Source organism: Pelodiscus sinensis, chromosome 23 (assembly GCF_052426305.1).
Source record: "Pelodiscus sinensis isolate ZL-2025 chromosome 23, ASM5242630v1, whole genome shotgun sequence".
NCBI classification, from domain to species: domain Eukaryota; kingdom Metazoa; phylum Chordata; order Testudines; family Trionychidae; genus Pelodiscus; species Pelodiscus sinensis.
This window is the reverse complement of record NC_143074.1, coordinates 13,445,516-13,466,872: the sequence shown is the minus strand read 5'-3', so window position 1 is coordinate 13,466,872 and position 21,357 is coordinate 13,445,516. Positions and strand designations below refer to the sequence as shown.

General features: G+C 40.8%; 1 protein-coding gene across 21 annotated transcripts in view; it reads left to right on the top strand.

The window, feature by feature from the left end:
• Positions 1-21,357, top strand: part of FNBP1 (formin binding protein 1) — a 169,831-nt gene that overhangs the window by 41,328 nt on the left and 107,146 nt on the right. For 2 of the 21 annotated variants that reach the window (XM_075905364.2, XM_089772897.1), the window contains one exon: positions 10,917-11,032. The exons of 1 other annotated variant lie outside the window; for it this stretch is intronic. In XM_075905364.2, coding sequence (XP_075761479.1) covers positions 10,917-11,032 — 116 coding nt within the window. Of the gene's footprint in view, positions 1-7,341; positions 8,221-9,468; positions 9,694-10,910; positions 11,033-11,451; positions 12,431-17,410; positions 17,619-21,357 lie in introns of those variants that run through there. 18 more of the 21 variants (XM_089772896.1, XM_075905368.2, XM_075905362.2 and 15 more) reach the window with 18 other exon arrangements.

Sequence of the window (21,357 nt, the reverse complement as noted above, 5' to 3'; positions counted from 1 at the left end):
GATTATAACGGAAACATAAAAACCTCTGGCATGAAAAGAATCCTGTCTGGTCCAGAATAATGTGGCCCTTAAAAAAGCTAGGCATGTATTTGGAATGTGTTTGAGATTAAAGACACCACCACCTAACCTTAAGAGAGTTGTTTGCAGCTACTTCAGTATATGGAGTATTGGCTCAAGTTCATATCGGCTGGTAACAGATTTGAACCAAACTTCTACTGGGAAAAGAAGATTTTAAAAAATCAGCTTCAGAGAAGTTTACTTTAGAGTTGGATGTCAGAAAATGGCTGTAGGCATGCATAAACTTATCTCTGTGACTGTTCGTATATGGTTATTGATAAGAAACATTTTTCCCAAATGCTTTTCATGGTTCCCGAGGAAACTCTTAGACTTCTGGGCTTTATTTTATTATAATATCTTACATTTATTTAATGTCTTCCATCCCAAACTACTTCATAAGCATCACCCCCAACACACCATTCCTTGGACAGAGATCAACATTTGCCATTTCCCAGAGCATTGCACAGTAGAAGGAGGAGAATTTGAGTCCGGGAAGCCAGGGCTATCCCCTATTTTTAAAAAAATAAAAATAAAACAAAGTTTCATGCATTCTTTTATGTCCATACAGAATAAACAGGATCTTTGTTTTTGGGGTCTCATTTGAAAGACTTTGCATACTTACACTCACTATCCTATAGTGAACTACCTTGTACACATAATTTATTTAAGCTAGAATGCTGAGTCACATCTGCCAAGATCTGACACACTGTGGCCAAGTGTTTTGCTTATTACAAACCAGAATCTTAGAATACCAATCTATCCCTTTCCTTTTAATTAGCACTCTTCAACTCAGACTTAATTTTTAACATTTTATTCACCTATTGCATCCTTAACATTCTCAAAGAAATCTTCTTTCTTAGAAAGCTATTTTCACTGCTTTTTAAATAAGTTTAATCTTTCACATAACAGAAGAACCAGGGATCACCCCATGAAATTAATGGGTGCCAGGTTTAAAATAAACATAAGGAAATATTTCTTCACACATTTCAGTCCATTATTTCTTGTGCTGTCCTCAGTGATTAAGGAGAATACTTTATCATCTTCCATTTTATAACAACCTTTTATGTACTTGTGATGGGATGTACTAAATCCGCACTGGTGTGTGAGGGTTGAAGAGTGCTATTTAAAAAGAAAGGTATAGTGAAAGCTACTTTTGCTAACTACCCTTTAAGAAGAGGGCGTTGCTAGTGTCTTGGGCTGCTAGACCACGCTGCCCTGTGGGAAAGGAGCTTTGCTATTGACTGGTTGTTAGGCTACACTGTCCAGCCATGCTGCCCTGCGTGAAGGGGAGTAGAGCTGTTGACTCTGGGGCTACGTCTAGACTGCAGGCCTCTTTCGAAAGAGGCTTTTTCGAAAGATACTTTCGAAAAAGCCTCTTTCGAAAAAAAGGGTCTAGACTGCAAGCAGTACTTTAGAAAAAGCAAGCTGCTTTTTCGAAAGAGAGCACCCAGGCAGTCTGGATGCTCTCTTGAAAAAGCCCTGTTTGCATTCAAGAACGCCTTTTTTCGAAAGAGCACTTTCGAAAAAAGGCGTTCTTCCTCATGAAATGAGGTTTTCTGCCATCGAAAGAAAAGCCGCGTTCTTTCGATTTAATTTCGAAAGAACGCGGCTGTAGTGTAGACGCAGATGAAGTTTTTTTGAAAAAACCCTTGAGTCTGGACACAGCCTGGTTGCTAGGCCTGACTGCTTTGCAGAGAAGGGGTGTTATTATTGACTCATGCATATACACATGCATCTGGCGAAGTGAGTCTGCCCATGAAAGCTTATGCTCCAATACATCTGTTGGTCTATAAGGTGCCACAGGACTTCTTGTTGTTTATGCAGATTCAGACTGACACGGCTACCCCTCTGATACTTTGACTAGGTGACTGTGGCCACTAATTCCACTGCCCTTTGAGAAGAGGGCGTTGCTAGTGACTCTGGCTGCTAGGCCACGCTGAACTAGTGAGAAAGGGATTTACTATTGACTCTGGCCATGAGGATGCATGCGGGGTTGAGCACTGAGGCCTCAGAGGCTCAATGCCCACCCTTCTGACGGGAACGGGTGTGCTCATCCCATGACAGTACTTGAAGACTGTTATGTTCCCCTTCAATGCTGGGTGAACCACCCTGAGCCACTTCACCCCTCCTACTCTCTTCCCCTGTCGGAAACCTGGATAATTATGTTTGCTTCTGCTGAAGCATGTTGTACCAGCCACTGTCAGAAGACAGTGTATTGGGACAGTGTATTGAACCATTGGTCTGATAAAGTATGGCCACTCTTGATAGTCTTCTGTGTTTAGAGGCTGAAACACTCTCAGTCTTCTTCCTGTTCCCCCAAAGTGGGGGAGGGTGGGAAAGAAAAAGCATAGCACTGTTTTTTTAAACTAGTTAAACAATTTTTATTAATACTAGTGAGAGACATCCAAAAGTTATATCTCTGTGTCCCAGTAGCATTCAGCAGTAGCAGCTTTTGTTTAGTTTCTGAATCTGAGTGCTGGTCTCTGGATACAGTGGTCCAGATTTTGCTTTGAGTTGCTCTGGTATCAGTGGAAGAATGAGGCCCTGCATATATAATAGCATTCGTGACATGATTCTTAACATAAATAACTGAATAAATGCAAAAAAAGATGGTAATGCAGATTGAATTCAATAGCATATAATTGTTTCTGTCAGACTTCTGGCATTAACTGAAGTTTCTTTTCTTTTTCATTTTTGTTAAAAGACCTTAAAGAGGAAAATGTCATATGCTGCACTTTGAATTTTAATTTATGTATTATAGCATGTTTAAAAACAAAAACCAGACCCATTCTGAGGCTTCTTGCATGAATTTTAAAAGCAAAATGTTATGCTCAGAAAGGAATATTTATTTCCGAATAGGCTACGACACATGATTCTTGTTGTGATTAAAACCATGCATGGTCCAAAACCTCAGTGCAAATTTCTTTATTTGAGGGAAATTATCAGCTGTTCCAGTGTTGTGTTCTATGAAAAATGCCCTACATATTACAATAGAGATATATTTATTTAGGGTTATGTTCCCATCTTCATTTGTGGACATTCGCCTGAGTAACTTCCGTTAGTATTACCTTCTCTTTTAATGTTGGCACTTATTTATAAAAGGGATCTAGACCAAGCTCACACTCTTTGAACTCAAGTCCACCCTTGATTTCAATGGGAGTGAGATTAGTTCCTTAATCCTTTAATACAGGATTTTTGAGAAACTTTACTAGGTCCAGCAAAAAGCAGCTAGCCCACACATAACAAAACAACCAATATGCAGAACCCCCTCATCTATGCATACACCCGCCCATACATATTGAAGGAAGATGCACAATTCCACTTGTGTACCTTGGATGTTCTCACCAATACTTGCTGCACACCTGACTCTCCCCTTCTGTCTCTGAAACAAGCTTCACACTAGTCTCTCTCCAGCAGATAACCACACCGCCTTGCTATTTATTATCTACTCAGTACCCTCTGATGCAGTCATCTTTCCTTTCACTCACTATTCACCCTCAGCTTGTGAAATTTCTTCTCTGTCTTAATAGCAGTTTCATACTCTCCTCCTCAAATTGCATCTTAAGTCTTCTGCAGGGAGCAGCAGGTGCCACACCTCTCTTCCTGGCTGCTCTGTGCATTGCTATCTCACTCTGTTCTATCACCTCTTCAGCATAAGCAAATGGACAAATGAAATGAAGCTGAATAGAAAGAGACTGGGCTTGGCAGCAGAGTGGTGCAGTAGGAGTGCAATGCTCTGGACTTGGCCACATTGAGCTGAAGTAAGGGAGAAAATGATATTGACTGGCTCCAGGGGAGAGAGACTTTTATTCTACATGGGCCTAGACCCTAATATAATGGAAACCTAAAAAGCAATGATTCAGCAGGGGGCACTGCATCTGCTCCTCCTTTTGCTCACCTGCTGAAATAAGGAGTTGAGTTCATCAAAGAACACACAATGTGCTTAGAACTTAATCTTTTTCTACCCTTAATTCCTGGGACGTTAGGAAGATTAGAAGTATTTTTTTTGTCCTTTACATTGAGATTTGCCTAATAATACAGCAAACAATCAGATTTTTTCCCCCTGCTCACATCAAGATTAATTCCTCAAGCATATCTGGAAGGGCACAGAAATAGTTAAACATTTGTTAACCCTCACAGAGCACAACATCAGAGGATGGGGTAAAGGCAGGGGAGGGGAAAGTAGTACAATTGATTTGCTCCTGAGTGGGGTTTTTAATTTGTCTAACTCTAGATGAACTATTTTGTATACTCAAGATGAAATATAGGTACTCGAATGGTAAAATAGACTGACATGCCTGAATGAATGGAAAAGCTGCAAGTAAAATATGTATGATCATAAACAACTCTTTCAGTGAGGAGTAGATATACTCATTATTCCCCTATTCCTCCTGCCTCCTTGAAATGTACTTCAAAGTAAGAACAATGTTTGAAAGGAAAAGTAGCTGTTTCTTCCTGGTACTATTACCTCTTCTTATCAGTGCTTCATGAAGCAAAAGGTACAGAATCTCCTTTAATCCCAGTTTATTCTTAACATTATATAAAGATGGAGGTTTTGCTGTGTTCAGTGAACTGAGCTGCTCTGGCTTAATTAGCTGACAGACTTTAGATGGAAAATCTTATTTCATTTAGTGACAACTGAGTCAGACAGATGCTGATGTGCTTCTGTACTTTCTGCACATCATTACTTTCTGAATGGTTCTGGTAATATTATTGTACATTTGATGTATTGCTTTAATATTTATTTACTTGAAAATTGCTAAACATGGGCATAGTTTTAATATAGTTCCTTAAGCATCTAAACTCATGTGGTATTTTGTTTGCACTATGTTGCCATGAGGGATGAAACAAGCTTTCATTGCCTTGTTAAATCTGTTTTTTAAATCTGATGTTATTAAAATGCACAATTTAAAAACATCCAACAACTCTGTAATGTAATTTTGTGATCTTCTCTTTCATTCTTTTTTCTCCTGAGGAATGAGAAAGGCAAGTGATGGGATAAAAAAGTATGGGCGTCAAAGATGGAAAAACCCTTACAATAGCAATGCTTTTGTTTTTTTTGCTGGGTTTGGAAAACAAGACATTTTGGGGATCTGAAGTGGAACCTCAATGCATCAAAATTAGAGAATTAAAAATTTCTTCCAGTGTATCTAACCTGTATAGTTCACAGCTCTTTTATTCTATTGCTGGATTACTAAAAGTGAAACTGAAACACTAAATATTCATTGGTTAATCTGAATTTGAAACACATTTCTAAGGCTTTCACCACACTGTGTCTACACGAGCATTTTCATAACTGCACTGCCAACAGCACAGTGCTGGAATTAACAGCAGGACCAACAGTGTACCAATCCCCAGTGTTTTAAACATTGCTATCCAAATCTGCTTCAGGCCAGACTGGATGGATGACATAATGTTTCAAATTCCAATAGACACTGATAGCTTTCTTCCAGAACACAATTCTAATTTAAAATAAATCAAGGGCCCTATTCTCTCCTTGCATAAATTCAGTAACTTCATTAGTGTTGGAATGGAATTTTCCTCCCAGTTTCTAGCCCTTACGTTTGTGAAGAAATCTACCAAGCATGAACTGAATATCCAACATGTAGTGCTGTCTATCTGAGTGTTCAGATGTCTGGAAACAATAACAGCCAGAGAAATGTGATCTGCTCCATTCATCTGAGTGGGTAAGGGGGCTGAAACCTAATGACAAATTAAAGCCCCAGTCCTGTATTGGTTCTGCATGGACACAAACATTAACCATTTCAGTGCTGATCAAAGCACTTTTGAAAGAAAAGTGATCTTATTTTGCTGATCTCCCCGTGGGATTAGGGGTTGATCTTGTAGTATATCCAGAATTTGTGAAAAATAAACCAGTTTTTTTTTCTGAATCAGCCTAATATTAGGTACACATCACAGAACAAACACAAAGGCAGATTCCCTGTAAAACCTAATGTACGAGTTGCACAGGTTTCCACCACACAGAGCCTTATAGGTCAGTTTGTAGGTGCAGGCCTTTAAGTCATAAGCTCTTTGGCTACCACTAGATTACAAAGGTAAGTTGTAAACTTTTCCGTTGAAAGAGGCTTTTCCAAAATTTGGTGTGTCTACACGGTGCCAAATTTTGGAAAAACCTGCTCTTCCAACACATTTCTTATGTCTCATAGAACGAGGCTTACAGGGATGGCGAAAGAGCACGTCCGTTTTTCTGATTTTTTTTTTTTTTTTTTTTTTTTTTTGTAAAAGCAGATGCAATCCTTGGACGCTGCAGTCTAGATGTAGCCGTTGAGGCCCTGCCCCACCTACAGGAATCAGGGCCTAATGTTACACATAGTATAACCAAGTAGGGACAATAAGAGGAAGGAACGGAATGGGATGAGACAGAACAAAGGTTATAGTAGTATGAGTAGGCAGTTACTGAATTTAGGCATGTGCACATCCTGTTCATTCAATGAAAAAAGTGTTATCTTCTTTTAAGCTATTTTGAATCACTTTTTGTGGGTAGCATGGAAGAATTGAGTTTGAAGGAGCGATTTGAATGAGGGGAAATTTGCTTAATTCTGCTTTTGGTGCAGACCTCTTTGAAAATCTGCTTTTGGTGCTGTCTACACAGCAGGAAGTTGAAGGAAAAACACTCTTCCTTCGACTTCCCTTACTCCTTGTGAAATGAGGGTTACCATGAGTCGGAGTATGAAGTCCTCCAGCTTGACATTATTTCGAAATAAAGGCTTGTAGTGTAGATGCGCACTATGTTATTTTGGAATAACGCTGCTGTGTAGACGTGCCTGTGGGAATTAGGCATCCAGCTTTCATTGGGACTTGTCCACCTAATTGCTCTTTGAACGTTTGAAAATCTCCATCCTTAATATTTCAAAGTGCACAGGGTAGACGGCACTAAAACTGCTTAAAGTTAACTGTTTTACTGTAATTGTTAATTAATTGCTGGCATTATGGCCTTGATGGTTACTGTTCTGTTTGTAACAGAAGTATTTAAGAGTCAGGAAGATTTTAAAAATGACCAAATTTAATTAAGAAAAATAAGTGAAATACATGAGAGGAGAGTACTGGCCTTTCAAAGAACACCTCCCTCAAAACTCTCCAAAAGGTCTGCGAGGATGTGCAATGGTTTCCCAAGTACAGTGGTAAAAGCTCTATTATTGGAGACCTTTTTAAAACAACATAATTCACTATTGAAATCTCACATTAGAAATTGTAAATCAGCATTTTTAACCTTTTTTCACTTGCCAACCCCTAAAAATATTCAAATGGAGATGCAGACCTCTTTGAAAATCTTAGACATAGTCTGAGAATCCCTAGGGATTGGCAGACCACAAATTGAAAATCACTGTTCTAAATCATCAGAACAAGTGTTCATTGGCTGATTGTATCCAGAAGATAAACACTGTTGCCAACAGCTTCTGAAATCTGTCTTTTCCAAATTAATTAATTTAGGGCCGTTGCAAAGACCACAGCATTAAAAGCTGTAGTATGTGATCAAATACATTCCCTGTGCTAAAAAATCTTTATTGTTCCTGGGAGACACTTTCCTAGCCTAAGCTTGTTGACTAGACTGATGGGAGTAGGAGGATGAATAGGTTTTTAGAGACCTTTCTCTCACAGCACCACTTGTCCTTCAAGACCTCATTTGTCTATATTGCTGACAGCATAGCTGTTCCTATCTTCACTTGACCTTGATATTTTTATGTCTCCTGAAGGAGAAAACATGCACCCGTTCCTGTAGTATGAAGGGATTGTACCCAGGACGGGATGGTGCGTCTTTATTCACATCGCAGTTGGAACTTCTAATACTTTGAGTGATATCAAAGGTGCAGCAACTCTTATCTGTCATAAAGACTGCTGTAAGCAGCTGGAGTTCATCATGTCTTCATCTTGCAACTGTTCCTATCACAGCTCAAGACACTGCCCATCATCTCTAATCTCTACTTCCTTTCCATTTATAAAGTTAGTATTTTCTTAACCTCTCTAGTACCTTTTACTTTCAGACAGATGCCTGCACTGCAGCATTTCAGCCCCTCCTTTGTGTTGTCTATCATGGAGTTCTCTTTCCCTAAACTAGACCTGGGCAGGCAACTGAAAGTCAAACAGCAGAGCCAGCTACCTTACGTGACAGCAGACCAGACTCATTCAGCCACAAGGAGTTATCCAGTTTTTCATATTCTGATCTCAATGGCGTTCTAAAAATAGGGTATTAAACAAATTGGTTAGACTGAAGGAGAGCAAGGAGCTCACCTTGCGAAGGTGAACTTGCTGTATTCTTTGTGAGTGTTCAGCACATTTTGTGTTTTTGTAATATCTCTTTGAAATGTGTCCTGGAGGGAAGAATGTGATTCCTTCACTTTGAAAAATGTACAAGAGGTCCAGGTGGATGCTAAGCCTTGATGATAATGTAGTGTATCCAACCAGAGTGCTGCATAAAAAGGGATTGGAAAGAGGCTCTCCCTCCTTGAAATTTTCCTCCAAAATGCTTGAGGGGACTGAATGTAAATATACGAGTGACTGTCACTGTGACTTACTCTTGAGATTTATTTAGTAATGGTCTGTCTTGTAGACTAGTATGGTATGTGGTAGCTCTCAATGCTCTTTGGCAAAATCCTTAAAAGACAGACAATAGGCCAAGTTCTGTTCTCTGGTACACATGTGCAATCCCATTGACTTCAATGGAGGTGATATGGTTGTTGGTGTGAGCAAAAGATTTGTCTTGAAATTATACCCCTACTCTTTCTGACCTGAATGGCCTCTGGGGAGAGGAGAGGTCAGTTGTTCTATCCATCCTATCTCTTTGTATTGTCTCTAGCTTTGAAGTCCCCTGAAATAAGAAGTTCTCTGTAGACAAACTTGCACCAGGTTAGGTAACTTTTGCCTGTCCCACTGCAGCGTAAATGCTGGTATTTTGGTTTGAGTGTGCCTTATTTTAGTTTAGTGAGAATCTGTTCCTAATCAACATAAACAAAAATCAGCCTCTGTGAAACCTATTGCTCCAATTTAACTGAATCAGTTTAAAATTGCACTGTAAGTTAAGCCAGTGCACCTGTGCAATAGACAAACACTATGTCTGACGAGAGAGTTCCTGTAGATTATATTAGCTAGCTACTTGATAAAATTCTGTATATTGCCGTTTTTACCTGATTCAAATCTGTCAGACAAGAACTGAGAAATAAGATTAGTAAGCAGTCTAACAGCTTCTGTTATGCAAGACCAACTTACTATACACAGAAAGATCTGTACTTATGCCAAGAGATTTTGTATTTTGGTTGCCATATGTTACACTGCACCAAATGTAGTCTGTTTAGAAGCAACATATTAGTGTGCTGCAGTAGACTTTGTGGGAGTGCTGTTTGTTATTTTTTTCTGCTAATCAACGGAAGTGGGTTTATTTTTTAGTCTGTTTTGCTGATGTTAGCTGATGATTTTACAAACCAAAAGTCGCAAAGTGCTGGTGTAAATTAGCATAGATTCTTTGACTTCAGTGAAGCAATATCAGTTTGTTAGCTGAGGATCTGACCTCAAATGTATTTAGGTATATAGCTTTCATAAGACATGAAATGTAGGGATCTGCAGATACCGTAAGCTACACAAGATAGATGAATAATGGATTCTTATTGCATTTCTGTCAAGGTAAATATACAAGAATATGTAAGATGCATTTTTCAATTTGTTATATGCACATGATTTGCTAAAATATTACCTGTTGCAAATTAGCATGGATTTTGCCAAGAAGGTACTACGGATTTAATTTTATTTTTTTCCATGTAATGTGTTCTTTCCCAAGTTTTGGATTTTTGGCAAACTGGCACTATTGCTCTATACCTCTCAGCAAGGAACATAATTGAGATGCTCATCCTACCATCACTTGCATTTTGTTATACAGTACTGGAGAAAATGAGGCTTGTGTTAGATTTTGTGTTGTGAATCATAATTTCAGAAGACCAGATCTGAAAAGCATAAGCTTGTATATTGTGTTAGTTTTTCAAATTCAAGCTCTCGGATATTACACTGTGCAATGAAACTAAATAGTGACTAAGATGTTTTTGCAATTTCTATTTAGAGACTAGACAGAATTCTGTATTATAATGATTTGGTAATTAATCTGAATATACTGTTGTCTAATCACTTGGCATCTGGGAAACTCCAGATTGACATATGGAATGTTTTTTGATGCACAAGACTTATTGAAAATGTGTGATTTTGGGGGCAGTAATGTTTACAGACAAAAGTAGCATCTGTATGTAAATGTGCATTTGCAAGATTGGTTACAATAAATGGAGCTAAAATCATTTTTGGCATCTGTTTGTGTATTTTTTGTTTTGTTAGTAAACATAAGGGTTTATGGGAAGACAGCTATTCTGTAGAAAGGTGTTTGATAAATGCCAACTATTGAAAGAAAAATCTGGAGGAATGGCTCTTCATAGTTTAGATATCTATGGTGTGTTATTCACCTGAGAGAAACAATTGAGGTGTTAAGAGTGGGTCTCTGCTAAAAGACCCACAAATTTGGTTATCTGTAGTGATAAGATTAATGCAGTCCTAAAGGCACAACTCTGTAAACCTCTGTTCAAGCATTTCTTGATGCTCAGAAACTGTCACATGACAAGCCTGACTTTCGGAAATGAAGATGTTACATAAAACAGCACTTGAGAGTTATTGTCTTGGCCTCTCTCAAACAGAACTTGGCTAGGGTGATTAAAAACCTTGTGCTACAAAACAAAAAATGCCTGACTGTACTCATGGAAAGTATTAGCAATACTTTCTGTGCAGTGAGGTATCTTTTTGGGGGTTGTTGCTTTTTTAATTTACCTCCAAACTCAATGAGTCTAAACTATCTATTTGGTTCACTGCAGGATCAGTTTGACAACTTAGAAAAACACACGCAATGGGGAATTGATGTTCTGGAAAAATACATCAAGTTTGTAAAAGAAAGAACAGAGATTGAAATCAGCTATGCAAAACAACTTAGGTAAGTTGATGCCTTCATTTAAAGACGCAAGTAATGTGGTGAATGCAGTTAGCCATACAATAATAAAGTGTTTTTTGAATGGCATCTGTTAGTTCCTATGTAGATACAGTAGAACCACAGAGTTACAAATGCCTTGGGAACAGAGGTTGTTTGTAACTCTGAAATGTTACAAAACAAAACATTATGATAGTTCTTTCAAAAGATTATAACTGAATATTGACTTAATACAGCTTTGAAACTTTACTATGCAGAAGAAAAATACTGCTTTTAATCATCTTAATTTAAATGAAACAAGAATTTAAAAATTTTAGTAGTTTACATTTAACATGGTATCACAGTATTGTACCTTATTTCCTTTCTTTCTTTTTTTGGTCTGTGATGAAGCCTGATTGCGGACTTCCAGTTCCAAATTAGGTGTATGGTTGACAGGTCAAGTGGTAACTCTGGTGTTCATAACTCAAGGTTCTCCTGTATCTGTTTTACTTACTCCTTTTCTTAGACTGTTGTTTGCTTGGCTTATAAGAATCCTGTTTAGCAAACAGAATGGGTTGCTTAAAGAGTAGAAAATAAAAGCTGAAATTAATTTCACACATTTGGAAACCATTACGGCAAATTCCTCATCGAGGTAAACTTGTTGTATATGTGGCAAAATAGCATCCCTAGTTGACTTATGGTTTGTGGACTGAGTACAAGGCTGTTCATGAAACTTTGTACATGATAGTAGCTAGAGGCTGAGGGAAGAACATACAGAATAGTGAGAGTTCAGTTTACAGCTTGAATTGAGGCATTGTTTTGAATTCAATAGCTTGAAAATCTCATTAGGAATCTTAAGGCAGAAAATTTGTGAACGCAGCTTGCTTGGTGGAACTTGTAGAAAAAATCTCATGAGAACTTCTAGTTTATTGGTCAAAATCTCATGGGAATAGTCCTCTGTAACCGTACCGGACTCAAACCGGTGTAACAGAATGACACGGATGCCCGAAGGAGGATTTACCAGACTTTTATTAATCAGCGCTGATGGTCGTCCCCTCGAGCTTTATAGCAAAAAAATGGCGAGGAGCGACCCCGTGCCACTCTGTGCATAGCTTTTTATCGGATACATGAATAACAGTTTGATTGGCTTTTACATTTCATTGGTTAAAGCACAGCAATACATTATTTCTAACGTTCACGATTGGCATTCCAGTAGTTGGGGAGGGGTACTCTTATCTTATGCCTATGTGCGGTTTTACTTTCTCATAGCTATGTTGCTGATTTCTGCCTGCTTGTGCCTGTCACAAGTTAGAAAATGTGAAATACAGCTTCATTCTTGCTCGACAGGCTAGTGGGCCCCTAACTGCTGTTAGGCTAGTTCCTTATCTTTTTCGGGCAAGTGGCAAATTCCACTACACCTCTGAGGTGAGTAAGCGGTTGTATCTGAATGGAATCAGAAAATAAGATTTTACCTGTTTCAAATCTACCTGTTTATTGTTAGAAAATGGTGAATGTTATATTTCTTATTTTCTAGCTGATTAATGTTGTGCTTATATATGTGTCAAGTGGCATTTGAATGGCAATTCAAATGAATTAAGAATACACAAGAACACCATTTTAATTTTTTTATTTAATAAAAACATCGTAAATGGGCTGGATACATAACAAGTTTTGCATCGAAACTGACTTGTTAAACAAAGGACATAGTACCTGTAGTTAGTTTGTTGAACTGATTGTTTCTAGTTACCATATCCTTCAGTATTTTGGAACTGATGGATCTCATCCTCTCACACTTAGTGTATCTTCATAGATGGAAAGAGGAAAAAAAAGCTTCCCTGCTTTTTCAACTCTTAGAAAGTTTCATAACTTTGAATGAACTGAATTGGCTGAATAAATTGAAATGCTGAAAATATTTACTCTGCGCCTGTGAGGAGTATATCGCTGTCAAAGGCTGGTTTAACACTTCAGCAAAATCTGGCCTCAGATACTTAGACCATGCCTTCCTCCAGTTCAGTGGTTTGACTTTCTTTAAAACTTTGCAGCAAGTTTAATTTTAATGCTGCTTAATTTAAAAAAAAATATTTAAACAATTTTGATATGAGTTTAGACCTTAACATAAGTTGTTGTCATCACTTGAAATTTAGTTTTTAATAGGTTTATTTTTAAATAAACTTATATTTATATTAAATAGGCATTTTGCTACTAAATTCCTTACGATGAGAATCTGATCTAAAGAGACTGTTACCATGTTTGATTAGGTCAAAGCTGAGAGTGCCAAATTCAGGAAAGACTGATGAGAAATAGTGCAGACTTAAACGCAAACTGGTGGTTATTCTGTCATTAGAGTATACCAAACCAGTAATGACAGTTAACTTCTGGTTAACCTCATTGGTTAACAAGAAGTAAAAAAATGCAGTAGCCTTAGGCATTTCAGCCTTTGGCTCACCACTGAGCCTCTGGACTTGATGAATGATTACTGAAACCCAGTTTAATCAGATGCAGGGTCCTTCCAATCCTACAGGAAAAAGCCATTTAGCTAGGTCAATGTGTAATTCAGATCTTACCCAATAATTATGTGGATGCCAATCCTTTAGTAACTAAATCTAAAGGTATAATAATAATAATAATAATAATACTAGAAAAGAAGAGAGCTATTAAATGGTTAAAGGATCATATACAAGTGATTTTTCAGTGTTCTTGGATCATGATCTTAGCAATAAGTAAATAAACTGTTAGCTTGTAAAAATCTCTGTGGAATTACGCCAACAGATTGGGGGTCATCAGTTCTTGTTCAAAGCTTCCTTGTTAGAAATTCAGCTAGAGAAATGAAGCAGGAAATGAAGACAAAATGGGGATGTCTTAGGTGCCTTATATCCTTTGCCACATGCATAGACATTTACTGTTCCAAACAAAGTTCATATCTCTTGTTTGTGGAAAGCTACTAGCCCACAAGGTCTAGGGATGTTAGTGAGTAGTCGACTACCCAATAAGCATAAGTGAGTAGTCGACTACCCAAGCAGCCCCTGCCTGGGCCAGCCTTGGTTGCTGCAAGGAGGGGCTGCTGGACTTGACGCAAGCTGGGACCAGTGTTCCCTCTAAGATTTTCCATCCTTGGGCAGGTTGAATTTTCTTTTCGGCAGGCTGAAATTTCTTATGTGCAACACCAATATTGAAGTAGTGTGCGGGTGTGCATGTACCAGTACAAACAAAAAACATAGATATAAATATATATTTTAAATAGGTCATAGGTGTGGAAGAAAGTATATTAAAACAAGGGATAATTAACAAGGAGCAATGCTTATGATGATTTAATATGAAATCAAATAAAAATAAAATTAACACTACCCATGGCTGAAGAAGTGGGTTGTACTTATTTCATGATACTATTTATATATTTTTGTTAGCCTAAGGTGCTACAGGACCATTGTGGTTTTTTACATTTTTTTAGACTTTTTTTTGCAGACTAATATGGCTACTACTCTGAGGCCTTTGAGTACTTAGTACTTGCTACTTCTGATTCATAAGATCTAGAACTCTACTGCATAGCAAAGATTTGGCCTTAATGCAATACAGTTTACCATGTATTAATTAGTAACACGGGATTTTAAAGAATCATTAAGATCAGAGTTTTAGATATCTGCAGCACTCAGAAAATTATGTTAAAATAATCCTTTTCTTTCTTATCTTAAGCCATTAACACAGGAGTGGGCAATAATGTTTGATGGGGGGGCCACTCCAAGAGTTTGGTAAATGGTCAAGGGCTGCACAAATCTAAATATCTAAAAGGGTGTCACAAGGAGGAAGGAGAAAATTTGTTCCTTTTGGTTTCTGAGGACAGGACAAGGAGTAATGGGCTTAAAGTGCAGCAGGGGAGATTTAGATTGGACATTAGGAAAAAATTCCTAACTGAGGAATGAGGTGGTCAAATATTGGAATAAATTGCCAAGGGAGGTGGTGGAATCTCCCTCTCTGGAGATATTTAAGAACAGGTTAGATAGACATCTGTCAGGGATGGTGTAGACGGAGCTTGGTCCTGCCTTGAGGGTGGGGGGCTGGACTCGATGACCTCTCAAGGTCCCTTCCAGTCCTATGATTCTGATTCTATGCACTGTTCCATTATATTAATGGAGGAGGTGCAGGGGTCTGGGATGGAGGTTGGGTGCAGAAGGGAGCTTTAGTGTAAGGGATTGGGGTGTGGGATCTGGGAGGAAGTTTGGGTGAAGTAGGGGATCATGATGTGGGCCAATGGACTGGAGTGAGGAGGGAGTGCGGGGAGCGGGTTATGACCTGGGGCAGGAATGCAGGAGGGAGTGCAGGGATTTGGGCTGTGACCAGGGATAGCAGATTGGTGTGCAAGATCTGAGAGGGGGTTGTGACCTGAGGAGGGGCGCAGGAAGGGATGCAGTGCTTGAGAAGGCGTAGTAGGGGGACTGGAACAGGGGTGCAGAAGATTTGGGATACATGGGGTAGGGGGCAGAGGGTTGGGAGAGGGAGGAAGGGGCTGAGGTGCCAGAGAGAGGCTCTGGCTGGGAGACTTCACCTGGCTCCAACCCAGCAGCTCAGCAGGGTCCCTGCCTATCAGCCCCTGTATGTGCTCAGGGGAGTTGCAGGAGCCATGTTTATTGTTCTAAACTGTATGCTGTGAACCCAGGGGATGAAGGAGGAGGGGCACTTTGCATGCTGCCTGTCCTGCAAACAGCCAGCTGCTATTGGCTGAAACCGGACAGTGGGAGCTACTGGGGGTGGGGGCAGCATAAGAAGCCTGTTTCTGCTCACTCCAGGCTCTCAGCATTCAGAAACACACACATGGCGCTGCACCCAGCTTTCCGGAGTGCCGAGTGGCTGTAGTTATCTTTTGCCCAGCCTCAGAATATAGGCTGGAGCCAGTTTCTCCATTTATAGCAGGTAGCAGCAGCTGCTGTAATGCATTTTGCATTTTTTTCCAATACTTTTGTCGGAAGAGGCTTTTCCAAAATTTGGCCCATCTAGACTGGGTCAAATTTCAGTAAAAAACCTTACTTTTGAAAGTCCCCTTCTTCCTCGTGGAACAAGGAATATAGGGCTTCTGAAAGAGTGCGTTTGCTCTTGCGCAAAAAAAAGCAGAAGAGCAAATGCATTCCCTGGACATGGCAGAGTTTTTTGGGATATCTGTGGTATCCTGAAACCCCCCCGCAATCTAGCCGTACCCTTAAAAGTGAAAAAGCCTGCAAGATCTATTATCGGAACCTGCGAAAGAGCCATAAATATGGCAATGAAGCCATTTATCAGGTATTTGCCAACTCCTGTCTGTATCTGAAGCAGATGTCTGGTTCATCTGAATAAGTGGGTTGTGCCCATGAAAGCTCATGATACCATCTACATGTTTTGTCTCTATGGTGCTACAAGACTATTTGTTGTTTTTTAAGTTTTTCTAGTTACAGACTAACTTGGCTATCCCTCTGAAGCTTTTGAATTTGCTGTGTTAGTCTACAGAACTTTAGTTTAAAAATTGTTTTTAAAAGTAGTTCATTAATGTGTTGCTGAAGATTATAAAATCACATCTCTAAAAAAATTGTACCCCCTGGTTGCCATTTGGTACCAGATTCATAGTACTTTGTAGAACCCAATAAATACTAAGGATGGCCCTTGGTCAGGGTATCAAAAGGCCAAGGTGCTCTGATACCACAAATACTGGCTTACTCCACAGATAAGAAAGGTGGCTATGAAAGAGCATTTCAGATACCAAGAAAATTTGTGAATTAATTCATATTAGCAAGTCAAGGAAGAGTTCTCATACTACTGCAAAATGCATTTCTATAGTGCAAATACTATAGGATTTGTCATGTGAAGTACTGAACACTCTTAGCCCTAATTTAACACTGAAGCAGATGCCTAACTTTAAACATGTGAAGTCCTGTTGACTGTAGTGGGGCTGGTCACATGCTTAACTTTAAGCATGTGCTCTATTGCATCAGTAACTTGACAAGTATCGGAGGGGTAACTGTATTAGTCTGAATCTGCATAAACAACGAGAAGTCCTGTGGCACCTTATAGACTAACAGATTTATTGGAGCATAAGCTTTTGTGGGCAAAGGCCCACTTTGTCAGATGCATGTAGTGGAAATTCCAGAGGCAGGTATAAATATCACTGATATATCAATATTTATACCTGCCTCAGGAATTTCCACTACATGCATCTGATGAAATGGGTCTTTGCCCATGAAAGCTTATGCTCCAATAAATTTGTTAGTCTATAAGGTGCCACAGGACTTCTTGTTGTTTATGCAGTACCTTGACACGATCAAGACTTACATGAGAAAACATTTCTCACTGACTCTATTAGAGCTATGGTTTCAGTTCCCAACTTTGAGTTTTTTTTGTAGTCGAACAACACAAACACACAAACAAAAAACCCAGCTGGCAGAAGAGTAGTAAATAATGAAACATGTTTGTGTAATCCAACTGCTAATGCTTGTCATATGCCTTCTAATCCTTTGTATGTGAAAATGTGCTCTGCTTGGTGCTTTTCACACAGCCCTAAGGTGATTCTGCACATTCAGAGGTTCAAATGAGGATGACAACTGGACACATCAAGATTAATTAGGCAACGTGGTATTTGAAATGCTAGAAGATGGTACGCTTTTTATTTGATGAAAATGTCTTATTAGAGTATTTAGTCTTTTGTGTACATTTTTCTTAGTTCCCCTCATCTGTCGCTCCATGAATGAAGAAAGTAAGCCAAATTGAGAAACAAGAGTCCAGGGTTTCCGACAGGATCCCAGTGGCACTATAAAATGTACCTTGGACATGCAGAGCTGCTTCCTGAATTCTTGTAGCAGTAATAAGCTTCTGTTTAAACCTCTACATTTAATGTGTAGGTTAACAAGTAAGAAGTTTGCAGTTTTAGAGCATCCTTTATTTGGAAGAGCATAGGAGAGAATAGAGATGCTAATAATCGGGTGGATTCTGGCTGGCCTCAGTATGTTTGTGCAAGTGGGGAAGAATTCAAAGAGAGTCTCCATCTCTCATTTTGCATTCCTGTGCAGGGTGTGGCCATGACTACAAATGGGAGCACAGGCCCTACTTATGCTTCACCTGCCTGGAAAAACTGACCTTAAATGCGTGAAAGTGACACTTCCAAGTCACTTTTACTTTCAAATGCAGATGTTCAAAATTCATTAATTAGGTTCACTTAAAATCATGAGATTGGCTTTAATCTCATGGATTTCTGTGGATGCAGTTTCTGTTCTTTGTTCTGAAATTGGCCTGGATACAGCTGACATTCTAAGAATTTGAGGCATAAACACATCTCGTTCTTATGTGACACTTTCTGATTTCTTCTTTTCTCATACTCAGGACAAACACGATGACGAAGTGGTTTTCCGTTACAATGTAAAGTTGCACAACAGTCATTATTTTACAGCCTAACATGAGGCATAAACTGCTACCTCCTGGAGTGAAGTGATTGCCTCTCACCTGACTCTCATTCTTTATCCTTCCTGATCTCTGTGCTTCTTTTCATGCTGTTGACCATGACACCCATCCTAGCCTCCTGCAACCATTTGCTGAAAACTCAGAGAACTGGCCACACTTCCTGCCCCCCCACCACATGCAGCAGAGAGATAGGCTAGTTTGCTGGGTAAGATGCTAGCAGTGAGAGACCTGGGTTCTGCTTCCCCCACCACCATGGACTTCCTCTGTGACTTCCTGGTGCCATAGGGACTGAATATCAAAGGTTTTAAGCACCCAAAGATGGAAGTAGGCATCTAACGGGGTATATGAAGCACCTAACCTTCTAGCCACTTTTGAAAATCTCACTTGGTGCCTAAATACTTTTGAAAATCTGGCTTTTAGTCTTTGTGCTTTGGTGCCCCATCTGTTGTTGTTTGTTGGTAGCCCGTCATGTCTGACAATGACGTCTTGAGCTTGCACTGGCTCATTAGTTGTGGACTCACATGTGGCTGAGGAGTCCAAGCCTTGAACACCATGGGCATTCACAGTGGGAGCAAAGGAATTGTCCTAGCTTTGTTGGTGTAGCTGCTACTGTTGCTTTTCTCCTCTCATGAGCATCAATCAGGTGTATGCATCGCTGCTCTTCGAAGTTGTCATAACAGCATGGCTCTATGCCACTGAGAGACTGTGAGGAGCAATAGTTTAGACCTTCTGAAGCACTCCGATACGACCGTGACAGGACCACATAAGTACCACAGATAGAGTGGGAACTTCTCAGTACCATGCTATCCCTTTCCTTGGTTTGAGCTCAACTTTTTCCACTTACACCCCCCCAAGATTCCCCTTTTCTGAATGTAACTTAGACTCAGAGGGCTTGGCTATATTTTTCTGAGTTCCTTGTGTTATCTCTAAAACAATTCCCTCCCCTCATCCCTGTCAAACTTGTACTTTAGGGGGCCTTGCGGCAGCTGCCCCAACCATCCTGTGGTTGAGATGGTCCTCCATATTGAGATTAGCCCATTAGACCCAGGGTGGCTGAGATATTAACTTGTGGGCCTGGTATGGGGTGGCAGTACGGTCCCCCCCCATTCACTGCAGTGGGGGAGCTACGGGAAGTGGAGTGACCCAGAGCCCACTCTACTCTGCCACCATTTCGCAGCCAGCTTGTTCTGCTTCAGTGCAGCAAGGGCAAGCAGAGTGCCCTGGCTCTGGCCCCAGCCTGCTCTGCGGCTCTAGGGAGCAGAGCAGAGTGACTCAGTTGGGAGCAGGGCAGGCTGCTGGGATGCTTCATTTCCTATGGCATCCACCCTCTGCTGCTGCCTTGGGTCAGGCCCCCATGTAATGCCCTGGGTTGCATCTCTTGGAGAGGGGGCTTTGAGGAAGGGGTGCATTGGGGAGAGATGGGGATGGAGCATGGGCAGGGCATGGGAGAAGGGTGGAATGGAAATAGTGCCTTGTTAGAAGGGGTTTGCCCTTCACTGAGGATGTGAATGGTTAAGCAGTGGGCCCGTCCTGGCTGGAGCAGTCCCTGTCTGTGGCAGGCCTGGCTGGGCTGGAGGGCAAGGAGCATGCCAGTCTGGCCGGGACCCCCACTCTGTGGGCGAGAGGAGCTTCAGGCTGGCGGAATAGCCACTGCCTGCAGTATGTCTGGCCCCGCTGCATTGGCCCGCTGCACCACGGGATCTACAGCCTGGCTGGAGCAGCCCACTGCGCTGTGGGTGGGGGTGCTCCAGCCCAGCTGGAGTAGCTCCCACTCATGGAAGGGAGCCTCTCTAGCTTGGCCATCCTGCCACAATATGCGCAGGGGCCTGCTCCAGCCCAATTGGTCTGGGGTGGTTCCCCACCTGTACCTGTTTGCATAACATTTAACCAGTTAGCTGATTAAACTGGATTTTACACCCCTACTTCTCACTGTCCAAGGAACTGCCCTGACCCCTGCACACGGGGTTTCTGTTTTACAGACTAGACTTCCAGATCCTTAATTTAATCACCAGCCCTTTCTTATCTTAATCATCCTGCCTCTGTAAACAAAATACTGACTCTCTGCTCCAGGGACACATCTCTTCTTCAGAACTTAGATTTCATACTAATGCTGTGCTCTAGTTACAAGCTTCACCAGGAACTCACATACCTCCTGTATGGAAATTTGGAGGGGCAAGTCCTTGTAGGGATGTAAGTGACTAGTCGACTATCCAACTAGTTGACCATACGATAAGAAAAAGGTTATCGGATAGTAGACTAGCCCCTCAACTAGTTGCTTCCCCTACCCTTGCTGCCTCTATCAGAGGCAGCAAGAGGGGGGAGCAGGAGCTGGTCCTGGGGGGAGCTGTCTTAAAAGCTGGTTTCCCCCAGCACTGCCTCTGCGGGAGGCGGGGGGACAGTGGAGACTGGGCGCGAACCAGGAATCAGCTGATTCCCACCTTGCACCAGTCCAAGATGCTGGGCCTCTGCTTTTTAAATATATTAAGAGCCTCTGGACTCTTAATACATTTAAAAATCAGAGCGCAGCGGGGGGGACCCAGCGCGAGCTGGGCTAGCTGATTCGTTTCACTCTTCTAAATGTATTAAGAGCCTACTGGCTCTTAATACATTCAAAAGGCAGAGCTACAGCGGGGTAACTCCTGGGCCAGGAGCTAACCCCACTGCGGGTCGCTGGCTTATTAACTAATCAATTAGACAATGGAAAATCCATTGACTAATTGATGAGTTGATTAAACTAAATTTAACATCCCTTGGCTCTTGCCCCCCTTCCTTCTCCCAAATGGTGCCCCCTAGGGGAGAGGTGGTATGACGGCAGGTTCACCCCTCCACTGGCCTGTACAGCTGGCTGGCAGGCAGCAGGCTGCACCGTTTGAAAATATAGGGGAACTACTGTCCCAGTGCATGCATCCTGGGAGTCCTGAAGAGGAATTCTGGCTGGC